Genomic DNA, 23,808 nt, shown 5'->3' on the forward strand with positions numbered 1-23,808 from the left:
CCCCGATACTCTTTTGATCGGAGGAAATTTTCCATCAACATTTCCTAATGATCATAGTGTCCATCAAATTTAGGAATTGATGGTTGGACAAATGAATTTTCTAATGACATTTTTGACTCACTCCTTGCATAGAAAGTTGCTGCTTTCTTCCCCTTTTTTGAAAATCAGGCCTCGTGATGAGGCTCTGGTGTCAAATGTAAAGTAGCATAGCAGAGAGAAAATACTAGAAAAAAGTACTTTATGTTTTATTGAACTATTCATGACTATTAAATAGTTATACATGACAAAAACTGAAAAGCGAAAAATAAGCCTGCTGCTTCTAACCACTAACAAAAGACTTAGTCAAGAAACAGAAAAAGAATCTCGTAAAACTAGGGATATTATTTTACTGCTGAACTATTAAATTATTCACTAATAAAAAATCTAACAATTTATAATTTACACAATTTTTTGTAATGATATTAAGAAAATAAATATTTTATAAATAATTAAACTTAATTGATCCATATTTTTTCTTAAACATTTCATAGTATCAATTTCTCTAGTCGATCTCTTTCGACCTCACCTTTTATTTACTTTGTAAATTTATTGGATATCATGTTAACAAATGTAAAGTCTTAAGTTTCATACTCGATAAAAATAGGATATTCATATAAAAGACTCGTAAATCTATTATTTAATTTTTTTTTAAAGATAGTGTCACATTCTTAACTTTTGGTTAAACACTGGATATATGCCAAAATCACCCTATACGTGAATAACGTGTTACACTTAAAACAAAATTCGAGAATGAAATAATTGCAGTTTCAAACCACTGATATTAAAATCCAACAAGATGGAATCGGTCTCAATGATTTTGAATTACGCCAAATTCAACAAAAAAACGCAAAGTCAAGGCATAGAAAGAAAAGATAAAACGAATAATGTGGCAGGTGAAAGCTCAATCAAACAAAGAAAATGCAACAGTATTCACAGCAGCCAGCATTATTACTCTAATTAAAGAGGTTGAAGAGGCTCGCGTCAACTAATTCAATGGTTTGTTCGTGATCAAATATATTATTATAAACTAATCAAATATATAGAAACCAAACCATTGTAATTCAAACTTAAATTGATAACTTCTTTCTAATAAAATAAAGAAGCAAACAATAACCAGTATTAGCATATATACATATTTAGCATTGCAGTAACAATCAAGATACTTAGATACATAGCCATTTCCTTCGTTTGGATCATAAATCAAGTACCCAGAACTTTGGTAGAAGACGAAAAACATTTTGAGATTAGAATAAGGGAAGAACGAACCCAAGGAGTGATAGTGAGATGGAAGAGATAGTACACAGAAGAGTGGAAGTGAATGGCATAAAAATGCATGTAGCAGAGAAAGGAGAGGGCCCTGTGGTGTTGTTCGTTCATGGCTTCCCTGAGCTCTGGTACTCATGGCGCCACCAGATTCTGGCTCTCAGCGCCCAAGGATACCACGCTGTCGCACCAGACCTACGTGGCTACGGTGACACAGAGGCACCAGCTTCGATCAGCAGCTACACATGCTTTCACATAGTTGGTGATTTGGTTGCGCTTATAGACCTTCTGGGCGTGGACCAGGTGTTCCTTGTGGCTCATGACTGGGGAGCCATCATAGGTTGGTACCTCTGCATGTTTCGCCCCGACAGAGTCAAAGCCTATGTCTGTCTCAGTGTCCCTTTACTCCACAGAGACCCCAACGTGAGAACCGTCGATGCCATGCGTGCTATGTACGGAGACGACTACTACATCTGCAGATTTCAGGTTATTTTCCTTACAATTTGTCAGATTTTCATGAAATATATTTGTTTATGTAAAATTAAGGAATGATTTTGAGTTGTGTGATGGTAATATTTGTGCTTAAAACTTGTGACAGAAACCAGGAGAAATGGAGGCTCAGATGGCTGAAGTTGGCACTGAGTATGTTCTGAAAAACAACCTTACAAATCGAACACCTGGTCCTCCAATCTTTCCCAAGGGAGAATTTGGAACTGGATTCAATCCAGATATGCCTGATACCTTACCCTCCTGGCTCACACAAGATGATCTTGATTACTTTGTCTCCAAATTCAACAAAACGGGTTTCACCGGAAGCTTGAACTACTACAGAAATTTTGACACGTAAATTCTTGATTTTCCGCTGCTATATATAAATCATGTTTCTTTATCGGGAAAGTTGGTTAAAAAGTTGTGTGTATATTTTGCAGAAACTGGGAGCTGACGTCACCGTGGAGTGGAGCGCAAATCAAGGTTCCGGTAAAGTTCATCACCGGAGACTTGGACTCGGTATACACGTCGCTGAACTTGAAGGAGTATATCCACGGTGGAGGTTTCAAACAAGATGTGCCAAATCTAGAAGAAGTGATTGTGTTGAAAGGAGTATCTCATTTCAATAATCAAGAAGCTGCCGAGGAAGTCAATGATCACATATACGATTTTATCAAGAAGCATGCCGATGCAAAAACAACCTGAAACACTGTCGCAGATTCATGCTGTTATAGAGCCAAAAGGTTTTCGTAGTTAAGGTTCATGCACTTTATTTCGATATAAACCCACATCCAGTAACCGTTTCTGCCCCTTTGTAATAACTAAATAAAATTTTCAAGCTTGTCTTGAAAATGTTGGAGGATATAGGGTTAAAAGTCAATTAGTTATTTGTATATTGAAAAAATATTTACGTAATTTTGAAATGTTTGAATACATTATTACATAGTACTTATTAGATATTATTTAGTTCCAAAACAAAAACCAAATAATGATTAAAATGTCTCCATGCGAATGAAATATTTTGTAGTAAATTTATTATATCTTTTATTTTTTGTATACAAGTTAAAAGGTCGATAAAAAGAAATGGCAGAAACAGTAGTAAATTGTCAATAATTTAAAATATTTATTTATTATTATGAGAAAACATATTTTTAAAGATTAAAATAATGAGTATTTATATTTATAGACTAAATTAGAATCTAATTTTAAAATAGCTAAACTGTCGGTCAATAAATTTGTGGTTCAAATGAATAACTAGTTTAAAAATTTATTTAATGACGATGAAACATAGATAGTTTGAAGACTAACCTAAAAACCCTACTTAATTATTATTGGTATGTTAGCTAAGTTGTATTATTGTCTTGTCTTTCATATCATCTGCAAATTAATTCCATATTTTATAAATTCAATTACGTACTGGATTGCGTATTTGATTGATACTTTGAGATTTATAATATCAGAAAAATCTAACGGATTTTAAATGTAACTTTAATTTAAGTCATTTTGGCTTCCAATCTCAGTTTTTATTTATAGTATTGTTATTACAATGGAAAATTCATGTTTGCTGCATGTATATTATGAAATAAAATTTAACGAAAGTTTTCACGCCAGCCCCAACTGTTCCACATATACAAATAGAAAATTATGAGCAATTTAAAGTTTATGGATTAGAAGAAGAATTTAGTATCTAATTAGAAAAATAAAAACGATGTAATACGCAAATAATGTTGTAATTGATTATGTCTATAATCAGCCAACCCAAAAGGCTCAGATTCAAATTGGACTTATGATGGCTAAGCCCAAACCACGCTAACAAGGTCCAGATGTTTAATTCGTTTTCAGAATTTAAAACTCAAGTACAATATTTTATCGAAAGCGAGTAAGTTCATTTAATAACAAAAAAAAAAAAAACACTTTGAGGCCTATTTTTTCTCTTACTTTCACTTTATCATTCTTTTTAATAGTAAATATTACATTTAACAAATAAAATTTTAAAATAAAATAATATCATTGTCAAATAGCGATTTAAGTAAATGATAATGATATTTTAATAAATAAATTTTTAACAAAATTTGATAAATTACCCCTATAGATAAAAAAGATATTATTTTATTACTTTATTTTGATTAAAAGATTAAAAAAATCATTTATTTAATTTTATTTATAAAAATTTTATCAAATTATTAAAAAAAAATGTTTGTCAACAAATAATTTTTTATAAGAAAATAATACTATCAAACTTTCCTAGTACTTTTATAAATGGAGGGTAGTTGAGCAAAAGCTCAAATTTAACAAAGCTCAAGGCTAGTTTGCAATTTTTTTAACCAAGCTTAGATTGAGTTAACATCATTTGAGCTAAAAATGTTCATATATCTAATTTAGGTTCAAAACTTAGGTCTACATTTATTGAACAAGTCAAGCTGGTTAATTAATATTAATGTCTATAAAAAAGTTTAACGAAGGTCCCGTAAAAAATTAAACAATTTCTAATATAACAAGTTTGAATTAAAATATTTATAGAACAATTAAAATTCTGTATTCCATAAATTAGCCTCTTCTATATTTTCTCTTTCTATTAAGAGCTATGAGCTATTATAGGTTGACATGTTATTAAATAAGTGCTTTCAACTTTTTTTTTTTCCACCTTTTCATGGACTTTGGATGAGATACATCCAAATATCGTGTGGATGAGATAGAAGATTGAAATGTTTCAGATCTTACATTTTTACATTGACACGTGAAACATTCTTGCATGGGAAGAACTTACGTGTCATTTGAAAAGAAGATCCAAGAATCCAACTTTATTTTAACTTAATCATATCGATGGTCGTACCTTGAAATATCTGCTGAAAGCAACTTTAAAGTATGTTCATTATTTAATCAAAACTTTATTAATTATTTTAGTTTATAAATTATATATGAATATCATACATCGTAATTCGGTTAAAAATTGAAAACTCTACTACGATTATTTTCTTTTCCTTTTCATTTATTAATCATCTAGGTATAAAATAAGTTTAAGAATAATTGTCAATAAAATTAAATATTAAATTTAATAGTATTATGATCGTAAAAAGAAAATAGTGAGAACAGCATGTAGATTATCATCGAAGGTCTCTGTAAACCAGAAAAAATGTAAGTTTATAAATGAACAGCGTGGCAATCGTGGAAGTTACTTATCTGCAAAAGAGAGAGATGGAGGGAATAGAGCACAGAGAAGTGGAAGTAAATGGCATGAAAATGCACATAGCAGAGAAAGGAGAAGGCCCTGTGGTGTTGTTTCTCCACGGCTTCCCTCAACTCTGGCACTCTTGGCACCACCACATTCTGGCTCTTTCTTCGGTCGGATATCGCGCTATTGCACCAGATCTTCGTGGCTTCGGTGACTCAGATGCCCCCTCTTCAGTCAGCAGCTACACCTGCTTTCACATAGTGAGTGATTTGGTTGCGCTTATAGAGCTTCTGGGTGTGGACCAGGTCTTCCTTGTGGCTCATGACTGGGGAGCCATCATAGGTTGGTATCTCTGCATGTTTCGCCCCGACACAGTCAAGGCCTATGTCTGCCTCAGTGAACCTTTACTCCACAGAGACCCCAACGTCAGAACCGTCGATGCCATGCATGCTATGTATGGAGACGACTACTACATCTGCAGATTTCAGGTTTCTTAAACTCTCATTTTCCTTGTTTATGAAAAAAATCATTTTTTGTTTTGTTTTTTTTTTTTTGTTTCTGTGTGAAACTTTAGAACTTGTGACAGAAACCAGGCGAAATGGAGGCTCAGATGGCTGAAGTTGGGACTGAGTATGTGCTGAAAAACTTGCTCACAACTCGCAAACCTGGTCCTCCAATCTTTCCCAAGGGAGAGTATGGAAGTGGGTTCAATCCAGATATGACTAACTCCTTACCCTCTTGGCTCCCAGAACATGATCTTGCCTATTATGTTTCCAAATATCAGAAAACGGGCTTCACGGGAGCCTTGAACTATTACAGAAATATGAACTTGTAATTAATCTATGTTTTTCTTTTCGGTGAAAAATTATGAGAAAGAGAAGTAATTAATTAAGTGTATGTTGCTTACAGAAACTGGGAGCTGACAGCACCATGGAGTGGGGTGAAAGTGCAAGTGCCAGTAAAGTTCATCACAGGTGAGTTGGACATGGTATACACCTCACGAAACGTCAAGGAATATATCCATGGTGGAGGTTTCAAAGAAGATGTGCCAAATTTAGAAGAAGTGATTGTGCAGAAAGATGTTGCTCACTTCAACAATCTAGAAGCAGCTGAGGAAATCAACCGACACATTGTTGATTTTATCAGCAAGTTCTGATCTTATTCAGAGATGAACATATTGAACCTGGAACAATGTTGCAGGGGTGGTGAAGTTAGTTGGTATGTTGGGTTTCTAGGCCTACTATGATGTAATATATGTCAAGTGAAGACATGTTTTGAGAAAGTGAATGTAAAAGTTTGTCCACAACAAGTAATTTTTTTCCTCACAAATTTAGAAAGGTAATATCAAACTTTACTTCAGTAAAGCAGTTAAGAAGAAAATGGACAAAGAAGAGAATGCTTTGGGAATAAGGAGTTGGAAAAGTAAATCAAAATGCAAAGGAAATTGGGTGAAAAGTAAGAATATGAATTTAAGTTGGTTGAAAACTCACAATTCACTTTTGCATAATTAGTAAGTAGTCATTTGATGTGTGTGTGAGATATGCTGAAAAGGTATTTTCCTTCAGTGATGTTAATGAATAGGTTAACAAACCAGTAAATATATAATGTTTAAAAATCATAATAAAATTTTACACAGTTATAATAAAATCATTATTTTTATTATATTTTCTAGAATAATCAATCCCATTAAATTAAAAAGACCTAACTCAAACAACAATGTAAATATAGAATTTTTAAAACTCTTTCAGGTACAACAATGTAAATAGAGTTTTTAAAATTGTTTTGGATACTAAGTACTTATCTTTTAACACTCAAATTATTCTTAAACACTTATCTTTTAACATTCAAATTATCTTCGAGTCCTTTTGTTTAACACTTTAACGTTTCGAGTCCTTTTGTTTAACACTTTAACGTTTTTTTCGTTCCCTTCCTTTCGCTTCCTTCCTTTGCTTCCATTTGAGAAAGTACAATTAATACTGTAATTAGGGTTGGGCAAAAGTAACTTAACCATACTGTACTATAGTTAGTTGAACTATATTAAGCTAAAACTAACTGAACTATTAATAGGAAAACTGAATTATACTATTTATTAGTTTAAGTTTTGAAAAACTGAACTTATAATAGTTAACTACTCACATAACTGCACTGAACTCTTTCTTTAATTTTCTAGTGCTGTAAGTGGAACCTATTCTTATTGTTGTCACTTGATTCTCATGGAAACTCAATTACCCACATGAGCCCAGCAGCCTGTAAACTATAGCATAAACTGAATATTTTTCTTTTTTCAATATTATCCAAATTTATTTTTTATATACCTAACTAAACCACAATCTCAATTACAATGGATTATCTACCACCCGAATTTAGCTATTTCTTTTCCATCAATTTGGTTTGATATACGTGAATTTTAAATAGATTTTTCTTTCTTCTAGTTTAATATTATTAAATTTTAATTGTTATATTTTGTATGAATAATATTTTTGTTTTTAAAGAAATTGATATTTGGAAATAGTAATATTCTTTCACAATTAATTTTGTTAATACATTGTTTAACTTATATTTAATTTACTATGTTAATGTTGTGAACAATTAATTAAGTTGTCAAGAAATGACATATAGAATTATTATAGAAGAATATAAATATAAGTATACTCTAACTATAAATAAATGAATTCAGAAACAATAAAAATAAACAAGTAATAATAATATATTTTTAAAAGGTTGTTTATAAAAGAATTATCACTATTAGCGAGAATTCAAATTTATTTACAAAATAAATATAATAAAATTAATTTTTATTTGTATAAAATTAATAATACACTTATAAATATATAAGTATGTTATATTTAGAAACAGAATCGTAAATATATTATGTTTTTAAGAAAAATGTAAAAATATAAATTTAAGTCATATTTTTATATTTAATTTCCGATTTAGTTTTAGTTACATAAAATAAAAATATATAAAATTATAAAAGTAAATATATTTTATTAATTTTTAGTTCGATAAATATATTTTAATTACATAAATTTATGTATTAAGATATATTAATATTTTGATTTTGATGTATTGAAATATTATGCTTATTTTCAATAAGAATTATGAAATACGAAATTTATCATGTTGTGTAGGATTTTGTAGTTTTCTAAACACTTTCAAGTATTACTAGTAGACTTACTCGTACGTACACACGAATTCAGTTCAAAATAGTGTAATTCAGTTCAAAAATAGTGTAATTCAGTTCAAAAATAATACAATTCAGTTCAAAATTAATGCAATTCGGTTCAAAAATAGTACAATTCGGTTCAAAAATAGTACAATTCGGTTCAAAAATAGTGAAGTTTATTCAAAATCAGTGCAATTCGATTCAAAAACGGTTCAAAAATAGTGAGTTAAGTTAAAAATTAGTGCAGTTCAGTTCAAGAACAGTATAGTTTAGTTAAAAAATAGTGCAGTTCAGTTAAAAAAATAGTGCAGTTCAGTTCAAAAATAGTGCAGTTCAGTTCTGACGTAGTGCAGTTTATAAAACAATTCAGTTTATAACAGTTCAGTTCATATTATAGTGAAATGTAGTTTAGTGCAGTGTAGTTCAGTCTAGTTTATTTTTAAGAAAAACAGTTCAGTTCAGTTCGTCTGAACTGTTTTTTAGTTCAGTGCAGTTCATGTGAATTGTTTTTTAGTTCAATGCAGTTTTTAGTAGTACAGTGCAGTTTGGTTTATTTTGCCCAGCCCTAACTGTAATAAATGCGAAGTAAAAGTCTTCACTAACTTATTTTGGCCTTCTATTTATAGTTTTTAACATGGGTCCATGAGTTTTCTTAATCATGGTCTAATTATTTTTTAAACTTGATTACTCACTTGTATTACTTTAATTTATTTTTAATTTACTTTTAACTTATCGATTCAGTTTTGGTGCGGCTGCCTGACCTACATCCTGATGGAGATCTCCTTAATTGTGGAGACAAAATTTAATTGGAACTAACGCGGAAGCCATTCGATTGCAAGCTACCTTAAAACAATTCAGAGAAATTACCACATCAATAACCCAAAAAATCTTCCGTCTATGGTGAACAACCTGCCCTTGAGTCATGGTCTAACTAGAGTTGGCCTATACCTATGGTTTAGCTAGAGATAGCGATGGCCATACAGGAAAAACAATTTTGAACAAGCCTATTATAAGCTAAATTATTGACATTTTATGAACTTCACCTGTTTTCCCCATCTAAAATGCCTTTAAAAATTCAATGGCTGCACCAACTTGTCTCATTGATGAAGCCACGAGAAGCACCCATGGTTTATTTTTACAAATTTTGTTTGCTTTTGACTTGGGTCAAAAACAGCCTAAGAAAAGCACAAACTAAAAATAATCGATTCAGTTTGATCAATAAATTGGAATTTAAATGGATTTGATGGAACAAAGTAAATCTCCACAAGGATAGAGTAAATTTCATTATGACGCATGCAAATCCTCATAATATTGGATGACCCTGTAAGTTTCTTGTCATTACAATCTAAATATAATTAATTAAGAATAGTTACGTGAGAGAACGCACTTCTTATTACAAAAACAGAGTTTCGGTCTGCATCCAACTGCGCTCCCTACAAATAACACAATTTTAGACCGACAACTTCAAAAACCGACACCCGAACAGGGAAGACACGCCTTCATTAAATTCTCGATGACAAGTGAACAACTCCAAATATTTCAATTCGGGGCCCATCCAAAATCATTTAAATACATTTTTAATAAATGGATTTCCGTTTCAAATTTACATTTTTCAATTTTAGTATAATCCGGTTAAAATGAATTTAAATTGTTTCAGATTTTAAAAAAGTTAAAATTAATGTTCATTTGAATAAGTTGTTTGGTTTAATAAAAATTGTTCGTTTACTGAACATTTTTTTTTCTCACTTCATTTACAGATTTGATTGAATTTAGGTAAATATCGCTTGAGGGCAACCAGCACGTACTTCGTACAGTATAGTTAAAGAAACCCGCGGAACTCTCCGACCAAAAATAAATGAATTGATAACAAGTGGTTTCTGGAACGTGTAAAATAAGGAAGGGAATAGTAGCTAACTAGCAGAAGCAGCAGCCGTTCCTTATTTAACACTTCAGTAAAATACCAAGAACTTTTGGATATTCATTCCGAGTTATTCATCCATTTTGGGTTCTTTACTACCAGAACGAACCGCTTATAATCGTCACCAAAGTAGTATAAACATTTCATGTTAACAAATATATCCTCGTATAATAAAAAAAAAAGTAATTTTTTTGTGAGTTGTTCATATTTTTATATCATTTACTTGCTCCTTGTATAGATATTACTATAAAAAGATTATGGGTTACGTGTACGTGAAAAAAAAAAAAGTTATACAAGATATAATTTCCATGATGTGTGAACGTGGGGATTTCACACGTTAGGAAGAAAAAGCAGGAGATAAAGTGAATTCGCTATCCCTATATAATGTGGTGTATCGGTTCCAATTCCAAATAACTCATAAAACCATCACAGCAAAGCAAGAAGAAAAGAGATGGAAGAGATAGCACACAGAAGAGTGGAAGTGAATGGAATAAAAATGCATATCGCAGAGAAAGGAGAAGGTCCAGTGGTGTTGTTCCTCCATGGCTTCCCTGAGCTCTGGTACTCATGGCGCCACCAGATTCTGGCTCTCAGTTCCCAAGGATACCACGCTGTTGCACCAGATCTACGTGGCTACGGTGACACAGAGGCACCGGCTTCGATCAGCAGCTACACATGCTTTCACATAGTGGGTGATTTGGTTGCGCTTATAGACCTTCTGGGTGTGGACCAGGTCTTCCTTGTGGCTCATGACTGGGGAGCCATCATAGGTTGGTATCTATGCATGTTTCGCCCCGAAAGAGTGAAGGCCTATGTCTGCCTCAGTGTTCCTTTGCTTCACAGAGACCCCAACGTCAGAACCGTCGATGGCATGCGTGCTATGTACGGAGACGACTACTACGTCTGCAGATTTCAGGTATATATACTTCTTCTTTTTCCCCAACACTGTTTTTCATTTTACTTTTTTTTTATTAGATCTGACGGTAATAATTGTATTGACAGAAACCAGGCGAAATGGAGGCTCAGATGGCTGAAGTTGGGACTGAGTATGTGTTGAAAAACATCCTCACAACTCGAAAACCTGGTCCTCCCATCTTTCCGAAGGGAGAGTACGGAACTGGGTTCAATCCAGATCTGCCGAATTCCTTACCCTCTTGGCTCACGGAAGATGATCTTGCCTATTATGTATCCAAATTTGAGAAAACAGGCTTCACAGGACCCTTGAACTATTACAGAAATATGAACTTGTAATTAATCTATGGTTTCCTTTTCGGTGAAAATTTATCAAAGACACAAGTAAAGTAATTAATTAAGTGTATTGTTGTTTGCAGAAACTGGGAGCTGACGGCACCATGGAGTGGAGCGAAAATCCAAGTGCCGGTAAAGTTCATCACAGGTGAGTTGGACATGGTGTACACCTCTCTGAACATGAAGGAGTATATCCACGGTGGAGCTTTCAAACAAGATGTGCCAAATTTAGAAGAAGTGATTGTGCAGAAAGATGTTGCTCACTTCAACAATCAAGAAACAGCAAAAGAAATCAATAATTACATATACGAGTTTATCAAGAAGTTTTGATCACAAAACGAATAGAATGCTGCTAAAAAAACACAGTTGCAAGGTGGTAGTTGGCGAAGAGTCTGCACTGTTACCGCTGGGTTTATCTTATCCTTCTTATCTGCAGCATCGTGATCCTATCAACCATGTGCTTGTGTGATAAAGTTATTATTGTTCTCCTAGAAAATAAGTTTTCAACCTTTTCGTCTAATGATATATTTTCAAACTCGTCACCTAATTACATAAATTTTCAATGGTCCCTTAAGTTAATATAATATTTCTCATAATTATATATTGCCATTTCTATTTAGTATATTTGTATATTTATTTATTTATTTTATAAATATCGGTTGTGTGAAAAAACATAGATGTCCATAAACTCTTTTCTATCACACAATTCATTCTTTTTGAAATTAAGATTATTTATTCTTACATATTACTCAATCACAACAATTCGTTTATAATAAAAATAAATTCAATAATTTGAGTTTATCAACGAATTATCAATAGTAAAATATTTGTTGGTAAAATAAATGTCAATTTTTTTTTCAATGAATCATAAAATCAATCAATAATTAACTACAACCTCATCTCAAATTTGCAACAACTATCATGGGTTTTGACCGTGGATAAAATTTGTTAATAAATATCGTGATTGAATTTTCTATTTTCTCTTCCTTTTCTGTTTCTTTTCTTCTTCTTCCCTCAACCTCATTCTCTCTTCTCCTCTTTCTCATCTTCTTTATCTTCTCCTTCCTCCACCTCTAACTTTGGCTGCCACCATTCGACAAGCTGCCACGAGACCACCATGACACCATCGTGACACTCCTCCTCTTTTTCTTTCTTTTTATCTTCTTCTTTCTCCTCCTCCTCTTCATCTTCCCACCAATCTCCTTTTAATATACAGAAAGAAAAATCTCATTAAATTTGGTAGGAAAAATTTATTGTTCATTCTACCAATGAATTTATCGAAAGAAATATCTTCAATAATAAAATCACAAATTACCAATGGAACGGACCGTTAGATAAATTATCGACGAAAATATTGATTGGTAATACAAATATAATTTATAGAGGGATCTTACTAAAACATTGTACTGATGGAAATATTCATATAAAGTTTAAATTCTAAAATTCATAAGTAAAATCCATCAATAAATTTTGGTTTATTGACAAATTATTTCAATCAGTAAAACTTCATCGATAATTACAAAATTCCTGTAGTGTTAATATAAATCCAAAATTTATTCTTAACCATGAATATCTATATTTATATATAGAGAGAATTTTACTTTTTGGTGTCCATAATTATTTTTTAATTTTGTCCTTAAAATAAAAGTTTATTTTTAAATTAAAATAATTATTTTATTGATTTCATTTTTAAATTTAACCCATTTAAACTTCACCATTTTTTTAATTATAAAACTACCTATAAATATAAAGAGAATTTTACTTTTTTTATCCGCCATCCGTACGGTCACCAGAAGTTTCCATATCTACTCACACCAAGATTGGTGATCATTGCAAAAAGAAAACACAAATAAAAATTGAGGAGAAGGGTAAGCTAGTTGCAAAAAAAAATAATAAATACACATACACATTGATGTATGATTCTAGGTGATTTTTACACTTATGATGACCTCTATTACCTACAGAGTCATTGTCAATGACTTTCACCCTACCACACATAAGGTTAGTCCCTTTAACCTTCATAAGAACCGTGTGGTTGTTCTTAAAGACAGAACCTCATGCCCCTCTCACCACATGACTCATCCCACCCTACATGAGTCTTTGAAGAGTTTGGATTCTCTACTGGTTTTTCTCTGTTGTTCCTCTGCTGTGTCTTCAAAATACATCGATGACCATTAATTTCAAAATTTTTAAATATATTAAAATTATATTTAAAGTACCAAAACAGTGTGTTTTTAATGCTCAGTAGAGGACAACACAAAAAAATCAACAGAAAGACCATACTCGTCTTTGAATGAGCATTAGAGTACCAGGATAAACCTCAAGTACTAACTCCTTACATCAATGAACACACTACTAATTAAATCAAATAGGATTTCTCCCATGAAATCTTCTATATTCTCACACAAGCATTTGAAAACACATATTTTAAAAATTGATCTTGCAAATTTATCATTGTCTATAGATAAAAAGAAAATGATTTTTTAATCACTAAATTTTGATAACTTTTTTCTATAATATGAGATAACATCTTTAAAGCAACTTTCTCTTTTTTCATTTTCTTTTTATATTTCAAAGTCACTTAAAAAATATCACCTCAAATTCTAAACAAATTATAAAAATTTAATTGTTAAAATATTTTTTCAAATAATACCATTTTGTTTTTCAATTTCAGTTAAAATTATTTCTTATACTCTATACACAATCAGTTAAAATATATTATTAATAACATAAAAATAAGAATAATATATAAAATAAATAATAAAAACACTTTACTAACAACTTTATAAATATAATCCAATTTTTTTCATTTAATAAACTAAAATAGAAACACACACACGGCCCGTCTTAAACTACTATTCATGAAAGAATCCAAAAGAAACGAGACATAGTACACTGAATTCTTGTGTTTGGGTGATAAAATCGAAAACACAATCGGAACTTATCCTTGAAACAAAAGCACCTTTTCAGAACGAGTTAGCATCAAACTCACACTCGAAGCAAGAAGATCGGAGATATGGAGGGCATAGCGCACAGAACAGTGGAAGTGAATGGCATAAAAATGCATATTGCAGAGAAAGGAGAGGGCCCTGTGGTGTTGTTTCTGCATGGCTTCCCTGAACTCTGGTACTCATGGCGCCACCAGATTCTGGCTCTCAGCTCCAGAGGATACCACGCTGTTGCACCAGATCTACGTGGCTACGGTGACACAGAGGCACCAGCTTCAATGAGCAGCTACACCTGCTTTCACATTGTGGGTGATTTGGTTGCGCTTATAGAGCTTCTGGGTGTGGACCAAGTCTTCCTTGTGGCTCATGACTGGGGAGCCCTCATAGGCTGGTACCTCTGCATGTTTCGCCCACACAGAGTCAAGGCTTATGTCTGCCTCAGTGTTCCTTTCTGGCCCAGAAACCCAAAAGTGAAGCCCCTTGATGCCATGCGAGCCTTGTATGGAGATGACTACTATATCTGCAGATTCCAGGTTACTAAAGTCTTTCATTTTCCATGTTTAAACAAGAAAATAATCAAATCATTTTTTTTTCTGTGTGAAACTAAGGAAGGAGGTTGTACAGATGCATCGCAGTAACTAATTCAATTCAAAACTTGTGACAGAAACCAGGCGAAATGGAGGCTCAGATGGCTGAAGTTGGGACTGAGTATGTGCTCAAAAACATCCTCACAACTCGCAAACCTGGTCCTCCGATCTTGGCGAAGGGAGAGTACGGAAGTGGGTTCAATCCAGATATCACTAACTCCTTACCCTCTTGGCTGTCAGAAGATGATCTTGCCTATTATGTTTCCAAATATCAGAAAACGGGCTTCACAGGACCCTTGAACTACTACAGAAATGGGAACTCGTAGGATAATTGTTTGGCACTGTTTCCTTCTAAATCAATGTTTACTTTTTCGGGGATAAGTTTTCGAAAACATGATGAGGATCCAATGATTAGAAAAGAATTAATTAAGTGTATGTTGTTTACAGAAATTGGGAGCTGACAGCACCATGGAGTGGAGTGAAAGTCCAAGTGCCGGTGAAGTTCATCACAGGTGAGTTGGACATGGTGTACACCTCTCTGAACATGAAGGAGTATATCCACGGTGGAGGTTTCAAACAAGATGTGCCAAATTTGGAAGAAGTGATTGTGCAGAAAGATGTTGCTCACTTCAACAATCAAGAAGCAGCAGAGGAAATCAGTGATTACATTTACGAGTTTATCAAGAAGTTTTGATCTCATGCTCATCCAAAAATGACTTCAAAGTAGAATAAGTTGTTGAAGCTGCTGTGTTTTTACCGAGGAACACGGGTTACTTTTAATTATGCAGGAGATAATGCATAAATAAGAAAAGTTATTTTTAATTGATAAATATGATTTTAGTTTCCCATCACCAAGACGAAATGTATTGCATAGTTTACAAGGAATTGTGGTTGAAATTTTGAGTATTGCCAAATATATACATAGGTCCACATTATATCACTCGTTATTCAATAATTTATATAAGGGACTTCCTAAATTATAAAGGCAGGTGGTAAAGGAGTCAAAATATATATTTTTCAAAATTATTTAAATCAAAACATATATAATATGAAATTTGAAATGATCTTTCATTGTATAAATTAACACAATACTTTATAATATGAAATTCTTCAAAAAGAAAAAAAAAGAATTGAAACAGACATGAAAAACTTCACAATGTTTTATATTGTGATGATTTTTCTACTCCCTATGTTGGATAAATATTTTATTGTAAATTTGAAAATGATTAATATGTCATTACATAATTATATGTTGATGATATTTTAACTTTTGGTACTTCCATGTAAGAAAATACTTTATTAATAATTAATTTTATTGATCAAAAATTTAGTTACTATAATAACTAATTTATATATTAATTTATAAAATAAAAAGTTTTTTATTATTAAAATAATCCACTACAAGAAAAAATATTTTTAACGGAGGTTTATTTTTACATTACCCAGGATTAAAACCTCTACAAAGTTCTTTACCCGGGGTTTCGATTTCCCCCGCTAAACCATCCCTGGAGAAGGTGTTAGCCAGGGTTTTTACGAACCCCAGGAAGCACCAATCAATAACGGAGGTTTTTTATCCTCATGTATTTAACATAGGTTTTAAAACCTCGGTTAAGTTCTGTGGGTTTAAAACCCCGGTTAAGTTTTGTGGGTTTAAAACCCCGGTTAATTACCATGAATTTTGAAACCTCCGTAAAATATCGTGAATTTTGAAACCTCCATAAAATACTATGAGTTTTAGAACCTCCATAAAATAACATAAGTTTCAGAACCCCCATAAAATACCATGGGTTTCAAAACTCCCTAAAATACCCTGGGCTTCAAAACCTCCGTAAAATACTATAGGTTTCAAAACCTCCGTAAAGTACCATAGATTTTTAAATTATTATTATTATATTTTTTTACTCATTTATCATTTATGTATTCATATATATTTTTTCAATCACAATTATTTACATTTATTCTATTTTTTTAATCTATATTTTATGAAATTATACATAAATAAATATAAACTCATCAAATTGACAAATTATTTATAGATGACTAAATGTATTTCAAAGTATAACAAATATACGAATTCAAATTCAAATTCAAGTACAATATTAGTCAGCAAAAACTATCATGAAGTACTGCAATGGTTCTCAAAACATAAAATGATTCAATTAACTTCCACATTATATTATATTCTTCAACTATCACATATGATTTTCCTTATGTACAGAACTTGTTATATTAGTTGGCACACTTCCTTGATCAGAAACCTACAATATAAATGTGAATCATAATTACAAATGTAAACTCTGAAAAATAAAAGAAGTTATGCAATCTTAAACATTACCGGTGCAAGATTGAACATAGTCAACTCAGGAGGCAATTGACTTTGATAATTTTGAGAAAAGAAGTTCAGGAATTATTACTGTGTCCCTTGGATCCATCTTACAATGTAATGAAAAGAAAGATTAATCATAATCCAGGATTCAAGTTGAGTGGATGAGAATGAAAAAAAATTTAATTATAATTTGTCGACAAAAATTTTCCATTAAATTTCACGAAAATTATATCAGATAGCTACAACACCATAATAGTACTTCGTGTAGCATATGCATCAAAGGGTAGTATATTAAAGAGTATCATACGCTGACAATCTTCTTCATATTTTTGTTACCTTGTTTGGAGTTTGAACCACCTTCTACCCCAATTCATAGCATTAGTTTAAAGAAAAAGCTTTGAAATCATACCCAACAATAAGATCGAAATACAGAAAGGTAGCAAGACAGCAAATAAATGCGTTAGTTATCATACTCTGTCCAGTTGACTGGTGGAAACAACATATAGGCATATAAGGAATAACCATATTTTTGGCCTGTAGAAAAATGAAAATTTCAAAAGAAATAAATGACTTGTAGAATCCATGGACGCAAATTTTATATATATATATATATATATATATATATATATATATATATATATATATATATATAAAATAGTTGTTTCACTCTAACTTACCATGTCTTATGTGTATGCTACACAGAAACAATTAATATTAATAATGCATGAAAGAGATGTCAATAGAATTAGATGAAGAAGATATGAAAGAATAATTGAATTTATCTTTTGTTTATAATTTTATTTTTAAACTATGTAAATCCTAAGTCTTAAATCTTAAAGCCCGGGAAGTTTCTATTGAAAAGTTTTATAAATGTTAATGTAAATATAATTCTAATATATCTTTAAACTATCTTGATTTGTAATAATGTAACTATGATGAACTGTAAGCATCACTAGGCCACTACGCAACTGAGATCTGCGACCTTGGCAGAAATATTTATCTTTGGCTCGGCACTCGATGTTTCCTACCTGATGGCTGAAAAATAATTATTTCAAAGCTAGAGATTACGCAAACAAGTTTTGCCTATTTTAAAATTCATGTATTTCCTAAGGATTGAACACAAACACGACTGTAAATGCTGGAAGTTCCTTAATATATAGACTTACTGTGAACTCAAAGACTAGGAAAAAAGATTAAATTGGCAAGATTTTGATCTAGCTAGATTCTCGTGTATCTCCTTAATTCTCTCTCCTCTCTTAACTTTATCATCATTATCCTATGATTGTCAAGATCCAACACTGTCATGATTATGTCAAATTTTTCCTAGCCCTGATTTAATTCAGGATCTAAATTATCAATAAAGAAGTCCATGAGCTAAATCTCCTTTCCAAGTCAAAGGCTTAGTACCCTTGACAAATAAGAATGCCTAAAACGTTATTGGGAGATATCCCGAATGATGAACAATTCCATTTAAATTTCAACCGAAGAACAAAAGGTGATTGAATATACTTACAGTTCTGTCAAGGCCTTAAAGAATTAGTGGGTCACATTGAATAATACCATATCTTCTGCTTGATTTACTGTTTAATTAAAAAAAAATCCAGAGCAACAATGTAAAATACTGCTGGAAAATTTAACTTGACTATGAGAGACAGAGAATAAAGCTCACATTGACTCTTTTGTCACTGTTATAAATGAATGAATAAATGCAGGTCGGATATCACGTGCATCATCCAGTAATTGATCTGATGATGGTTGTATATATGCTGTTTGCAACAAGAGCTCAATTAAACGGCTTCCAACCTGTGATGTGGAGAGGGTATTGTCTAATTAAGCAAACAAATAGCAGAATCAAAATTTATAGTGTAGGAGAGACTACACAAACCTTTGTCTTTATGACTGTTCCCCACGGTTTTGTATCGTCCTTGTCCTTCACCAGCGCCTAACTGCGACTAGCTTTTGCTTTTTCATCAAATCAATGAATTTTTTCCATAGCTTTTGTTCTTCTTTGATGTCCCCAACAGACTCGACTGCTTCATTTTTCTTGCTTCTATCACCCTTTTCTTCTTAGTTTTCTCCAAAAACTTGTATATTCTAACCTGAACCATCAAATAATAAACAGTACATAAGGTTGTACCCATAACAAGAGATTCAATTAAGATACAGATAGATATACAATGTCATTCCAGGAAGTTTACTAATCAGAATAAACTGTAGAACATACATAACCAGACAAAAAGAATGAATGTTTTCCCGTTACAAAGTCCCAATCCTCGAGCCTAATAGTTGTATCAGAAGGTGTATGTGATATGTGGAGATATAGATTAGCTTTAGTAAGGACTGTACTCCTCAGCTCTAAAAAACCCTTACATCACACATATCCAGTCCCATTTTATGATTGCCACACCTGGTTCCAGCCAACCTCCAACATAAGTGTACATTTTTTCTATTAAAAACATAACAGGAAAGCCATATTTTTATTTCAACATTACAGGTAACTATGTAGATCTTCAACTCCTCGAGATATTCCACTCTTCCATCTCCATCCTTTTAAACTTCCTCCACATCCCCACGAGTTGCCTAAGGGTGTTCCTAAGTGGCATATAAAAGATCTGAGAACTTTCCAGATCTTCTAAACTGACACGATAGGAACACACTCGAATTTATAGAACATAATTCAAAACAGTGCGAAATGAACAATATAGAACAACCACAAAAAAACACGATCAATGCAACATCCCACCTGATTTTCAATGGCATCACCTATACCGCACGCAGCCTGCACAACCCTGGCAGTGCCAACGGTGGCATGCTCGGTTCCGGTCATCAACAGCCCCATTAACTTATGCACTGTGATAACTGCCATCTTGTCCACCGGTAACTGCACAAAGTACGGTGCATAGGCTGTCCTATTCCTCCCTGAATTATACATTTCCTGTTCCTTGGCAATGGCATCCCTTAGAGGCTCAAACCAGCCAAGAAATAGCGACTTCATGTACGGCAAGTTGGGTGCCAACTTCTGCTCACACATGTCCGCCAAAAGCTCCCTATACTCCCTTACCGCCTCCTCCCACACCTCGGTCTCGATCTTCACCTGCCTTCTTCTCACTCCTGGTACCTAGACTGCCCCACGCCCTTCACCTGATTCTGCCACTTATGACCAACCACCTCCTTCTGCTTCTCCTTCTTCATCCCCTGCAACAGTTCTCTAATTCCACCGATTGGGGCAGCCTCTTCATCCACCAATTCACTCTTCTCTTCCTTATCCATCTCCTCTAACAGAATGTTTTAAGAGGATATAAAAGCTACCACAATATTTCTTCCGTCCAGCAGTAATTTGGCACCACTCTAACCCCAGATTTAACTAGTCTCTGTATTCTCTCCTTTGCTTGTGCAGCCAATAAAAATATTCGAGAAATATAAAATATGCTTAACAATTGGGCATGACAGTAATGATTAATGATACACAAGATCTTTGCTTCAAATCCAATATGGAAAAAGTAAATTTCCAATCATAAACAAACCTGCTTTGCAATTAAGTGGTCATACTAACAATGTTCTCATAATTATCATGAATAATCTTGCAAATCTCATCAATACCTTGCTCATAAACTCCGTGAGTCGAAGGATGTTACCTGCAATTAAATCAAAATCAAACTAATGTAAACAATGCCTAGGTTTGACAATACCTCAATTAGCTAGCATAAAGTACTTCAAGTGTTTCTTACCATAAGGGTCCCTCTTTTCTCTATGTTCTTCTAGTCATATTTCCTCTTGTTACACAAACTCTTCCTTTGCTTTATTCCATTTTCTTATGCTTTTTCTCTTCCTCTGATTACTATTTAATGTGCCATTAATGCATAAGCAATAACAATGTTTGATAACTACACTCTTAGTCTCCACCACACAGAATTTGAGAAATAAACAAAAGGTTGTCTACATCTAAATCTTGAACCTCTCGAGAAGCCTGTAACATATTTGCATCAGAAGACTTCTAAAAGAATTTATAAAAGCAACCAAAGCACTGAAAACTTAATAAAAAACAACATAATAATTATTAAAGACAAAATATTGAAGAGAAAAACCTGTAACAGTGAAGCCCCCCATCTATATGCTCCTAGATTGATGCAGTCTTTTTGCCAAACCAAGCAGCCCCAAAGCAAGTCCATATTGTGCAGGCACACACTGTGGTGAAATCTCCAAAGCTTGTCAAAATTGTTCAACTACCTTCACGTAGAAAGACTCAAAGTTTAACATATCATCAAAAACAGAAACAGTTGAGTAGTAATAGAACAAATTCATCAAACATTTGTTAGATACAATACACTTTAATATTTTTCAAGTATGGGTTTAGAGACAGAGTATTCTATCTTGTCTTCTGCATTTCCTAGGTGCTATAATTTGATAAATTATAAAACTAAACATAAGTCCAACCATAACCACCAGAAAAAAATGTATAGTAAGGAAATAGAAATCTACCAAATTCAAAGTCCAACCAGATAATGCTAACTAAAGGCACTAAAATCCATCTATTACTTTGTATCAAAGGAAAAAAATTCACAAATGAGGAACTTTTGTTACAATGTCTATATATACTGCAAAATATCAATCTAGAGATAGTTGTAGTTGTCTAACAAATAACAGTTATAAACGATTTTAACAGAAAAAATTGACAAGTAAAAAGTACGTTTAACTATTTATAAATGAATTTGTAATTCTTCATGAAGATAAGTTCACCCTTGAGCAATGAATGATCATAGCAAGAATAATCTATAATCATATTTCTTAAACTCTAACATGAATTTATAATTCTTCATGAAGATAAGTTCATCCTTGAGCTGCTCCAAGTGCTACTTCAGCATATCACCACATTCAATCACTCAATTACTAACAAATTTCAACTTGTATAAATGACAAATTTCAAGTTAGGAGCAGAGAGGAACAATTAATTACCATAAGAATCGAAGCCGAAGGTAGGAGCACCGTTGTTGGGTTTGGGATGTTTGTTGTCGAGTAGAATTTGCTCCACGCGTTGCCAAGACTGATTTCGTTGTCGATGAAGGAGGTAAAGGTGGCGGAAGAACAATCGACGTCGTCATTGCCGTTTGATGAAAGCGTTGGCGGCAAGATGAATGTCGATTTCATATTCTTCAGCGATGGCAGAGTCACCAAATTCCTTCACATGCTCATGGTAGACATACTTCTCGTTATCGGTGAACGCAACTTTGAAGTCGAAGGTCTCGTTCCAATCAAACCCTAGCTCGACGAAGGCATGTTTTTCGTAACTGTCCTTGCGCGACGAGTCGAGGATCGACTCCACTTCGCTGGCAGAGTACACGAATCATGTGGCGAGGAGGTCACCGAGCTTCAAATCCTCAAAGTTGATCTCCCAACAGTCCTAAAGACATAGGACTCAAAGTTGATCATTGTACTTGTAGCCACCGGAGGAGATGGAAAAAATTTAGTTAAATTATCCTGTCAAATTTCAAATGTTAACTTCCTGTAAATATAAATTTATAAAAAAGTTTCTACGAAAAGATACAAAATTGCTGCGAATTTAAATTTTGTATGAAAAAATTTATAAAATAAATAAATTTTTCAATAACTTTTATATCAAAATTCGACAAAAATAAATTTAGTAAAATTTGTAAGAAATTTGAAATTTTTATAATATTTTCCTGCGAAATTTTAAAATTATTTAATATGTTATTTGCTGATATAAATTTGTAACAAAATTCGTAATAAATATAAAAAAATTGTGAAATTTGCTAGAAATCAAAATTGGTAAGAAAAAAATCATATAATAAATAAATTCTTGGAAAATTTTGCAAGAAAATTTTATGAATTTTTTTCACAACACATCTTGCAAATAAATCATAAATTTTTAGTATTGTACAAAAGAGAAAACCTTTACAAAAGTTACAACCAAAACAATTAAATTTAAAATAATATAAAAAAAATTTTGACGATTAAAAAAATTAACAGAAAACAAAAAGGTTTTTAGCAATTTTTTTTCACCGTTACAAAATAACTGTAAATAAAAAATGTTTTTATTGTAGTGACTTTAGGATAATTTTATATAACAAAATTCACGTGAATTAATTGTGGGAGACTTTTTTTTAATAAAAAATAATCTACATGTATTTTTTTAATAAATAACTTTTGAGGAACATTACATATATTTTCGTAGAAATAAATTGGCAAAAAATAGTATAAGTAATAATTGTATATATTTTATGGAGTTTGAAAAAAACCTAGACTATTTTCTAGAGTTTTAAAACTAAATCTTTGTAATTTAGCAAAGATTTTAAAAACCTATACTACTTTTTAGAGGTTTAACACTAAACCTTTGTAATTTAAGGGAGGTTTTAAAAACCTAAACTATTTTTTAGAGGTTTAAAGTTAAACCTTTGTAATTTAACGGAGGTTTTGAAAACCTACACTATTTTATAGAGGTTTAACACTAAACCTTTGTAATTTAAGGGAGGTTTTAAAAACCTAAACTATTTTTTAGAGGTTTAAAGTTAAACCTTTGTAATTTAACGGGGGTTTTGAAAACATACACTATTTTATAGAGGTTTAACACTAAACCTTTGGAATTTAATGGAGATTTTAAAAACCCCAGTTAAGTTAATCCATTACTAAGGTTGTA

General features: G+C 32.2%; 3 protein-coding genes, 1 long non-coding RNA gene and 1 pseudogene across 14 annotated transcripts; 4 read left to right on the top strand and 1 right to left on the bottom strand.

The window, feature by feature from the left end:
* Nucleotides 1-1,157: 1,157 nt before the first annotated feature.
* Nucleotides 1,158-2,729, top strand: LOC114186796 (epoxide hydrolase A-like). Its single transcript, XM_028074814.1, has 3 exons — nucleotides 1,158-1,788; nucleotides 1,901-2,145; nucleotides 2,232-2,729. The coding sequence occupies exons 1-3, from the start codon at nucleotides 1,324-1,326 to the stop codon at nucleotides 2,494-2,496; spliced, it is 975 nt and encodes a 324-aa protein (XP_027930615.1). The 5' UTR covers nucleotides 1,158-1,323; the 3' UTR covers nucleotides 2,497-2,729.
* A 2,172-nt stretch (nucleotides 2,730-4,901) lies between these two features.
* Nucleotides 4,902-6,289, top strand: LOC114186795 (epoxide hydrolase A-like). Its single transcript, XM_028074813.1, has 3 exons — nucleotides 4,902-5,451; nucleotides 5,550-5,794; nucleotides 5,873-6,289. Exons 1-3 carry the CDS (start codon nucleotides 4,939-4,941, stop codon nucleotides 6,117-6,119), a joined length of 1,005 nt encoding a protein of 334 aa, XP_027930614.1. The 5' UTR covers nucleotides 4,902-4,938; the 3' UTR covers nucleotides 6,120-6,289.
* Nucleotides 6,290-10,398: 4,109 nt separating this feature from the next.
* On the top strand, nucleotides 10,399-11,896 carry LOC114186704 (annotated as a pseudogene).
* A 2,247-nt stretch (nucleotides 11,897-14,143) lies between these two features.
* LOC114186705 (epoxide hydrolase A-like) lies at nucleotides 14,144-15,748 on the top strand. The gene is made up of 3 exons (XM_028074679.1): nucleotides 14,144-14,776; nucleotides 14,908-15,152; nucleotides 15,278-15,748. The coding sequence occupies exons 1-3, from the start codon at nucleotides 14,312-14,314 to the stop codon at nucleotides 15,522-15,524; spliced, it is 957 nt and encodes a 318-aa protein (XP_027930480.1). The 5' UTR covers nucleotides 14,144-14,311; the 3' UTR covers nucleotides 15,525-15,748.
* Nucleotides 15,749-16,879: 1,131 nt separating this feature from the next.
* LOC114188668 lies at nucleotides 16,880-22,626 on the bottom strand. Of its 11 annotated transcripts, none has more exons than XR_003605409.1 (8): nucleotides 22,110-22,626; nucleotides 21,242-21,383; nucleotides 20,885-21,123; nucleotides 19,900-20,791; nucleotides 19,042-19,255; nucleotides 18,826-18,959; nucleotides 18,670-18,736; nucleotides 16,880-17,690 (listed from the first exon to the last, which is right to left on the bottom strand). It is a non-coding gene; the product is annotated as an uncharacterized LOC114188668 (long non-coding RNA). The 11 variants fall into 11 exon arrangements; XR_003605415.1 differs by having other exon boundaries at nucleotides 19,900-20,544; nucleotides 20,757-20,791; nucleotides 20,885-21,383; XR_003605414.1 differs by having other exon boundaries at nucleotides 16,880-17,088; nucleotides 17,166-17,262; nucleotides 20,885-21,383.
* Between the last annotated feature and the right edge of the window lie 1,182 nt (nucleotides 22,627-23,808).

This window comes from Vigna unguiculata, chromosome 6 (assembly GCF_004118075.2).
Source record: "Vigna unguiculata cultivar IT97K-499-35 chromosome 6, ASM411807v1, whole genome shotgun sequence".
In the NCBI taxonomy this organism is placed as follows: domain Eukaryota; kingdom Viridiplantae; phylum Streptophyta; class Magnoliopsida; order Fabales; family Fabaceae; genus Vigna; species Vigna unguiculata.

What these genes read in the sequence shown, in the direction of transcription:
- LOC114186796 (XM_028074814.1), top strand. Translation starts at nt 1,324, where the DNA reads ATGGAAGAGATAGTACACAGAAGAGTGGAAGTGAATGGCATAAAAATG. An exon ending in ACTACATCTGCAGATTTCAG is followed by an intron (nt 1,789 to 1,900) that starts GTTATTTTCCTT and finishes AACTTGTGACAG; the next exon opens with AAACCAGGAGAAATGGAGGC. An exon ending in TACTACAGAAATTTTGACAC is followed by an intron (nt 2,146 to 2,231) that starts GTAAATTCTTGA and finishes TATATTTTGCAG; the next exon opens with AAACTGGGAGCTGACGTCAC.
- LOC114186795 (XM_028074813.1), top strand. Translation starts at nt 4,939, where the DNA reads ATGAACAGCGTGGCAATCGTGGAAGTTACTTATCTGCAAAAGAGAGAG. An exon ending in ACTACATCTGCAGATTTCAG is followed by an intron (nt 5,452 to 5,549) that starts GTTTCTTAAACT and finishes AACTTGTGACAG; the next exon opens with AAACCAGGCGAAATGGAGGC. An exon ending in TATTACAGAAATATGAACTT is followed by an intron (nt 5,795 to 5,872) that starts GTAATTAATCTA and finishes TGTTGCTTACAG; the next exon opens with AAACTGGGAGCTGACAGCAC.
- LOC114186705 (XM_028074679.1), top strand. Translation starts at nt 14,312, where the DNA reads ATGGAGGGCATAGCGCACAGAACAGTGGAAGTGAATGGCATAAAAATG. An exon ending in ACTATATCTGCAGATTCCAG is followed by an intron (nt 14,777 to 14,907) that starts GTTACTAAAGTC and finishes AACTTGTGACAG; the next exon opens with AAACCAGGCGAAATGGAGGC. An exon ending in TACTACAGAAATGGGAACTC is followed by an intron (nt 15,153 to 15,277) that starts GTAGGATAATTG and finishes TGTTGTTTACAG; the next exon opens with AAATTGGGAGCTGACAGCAC.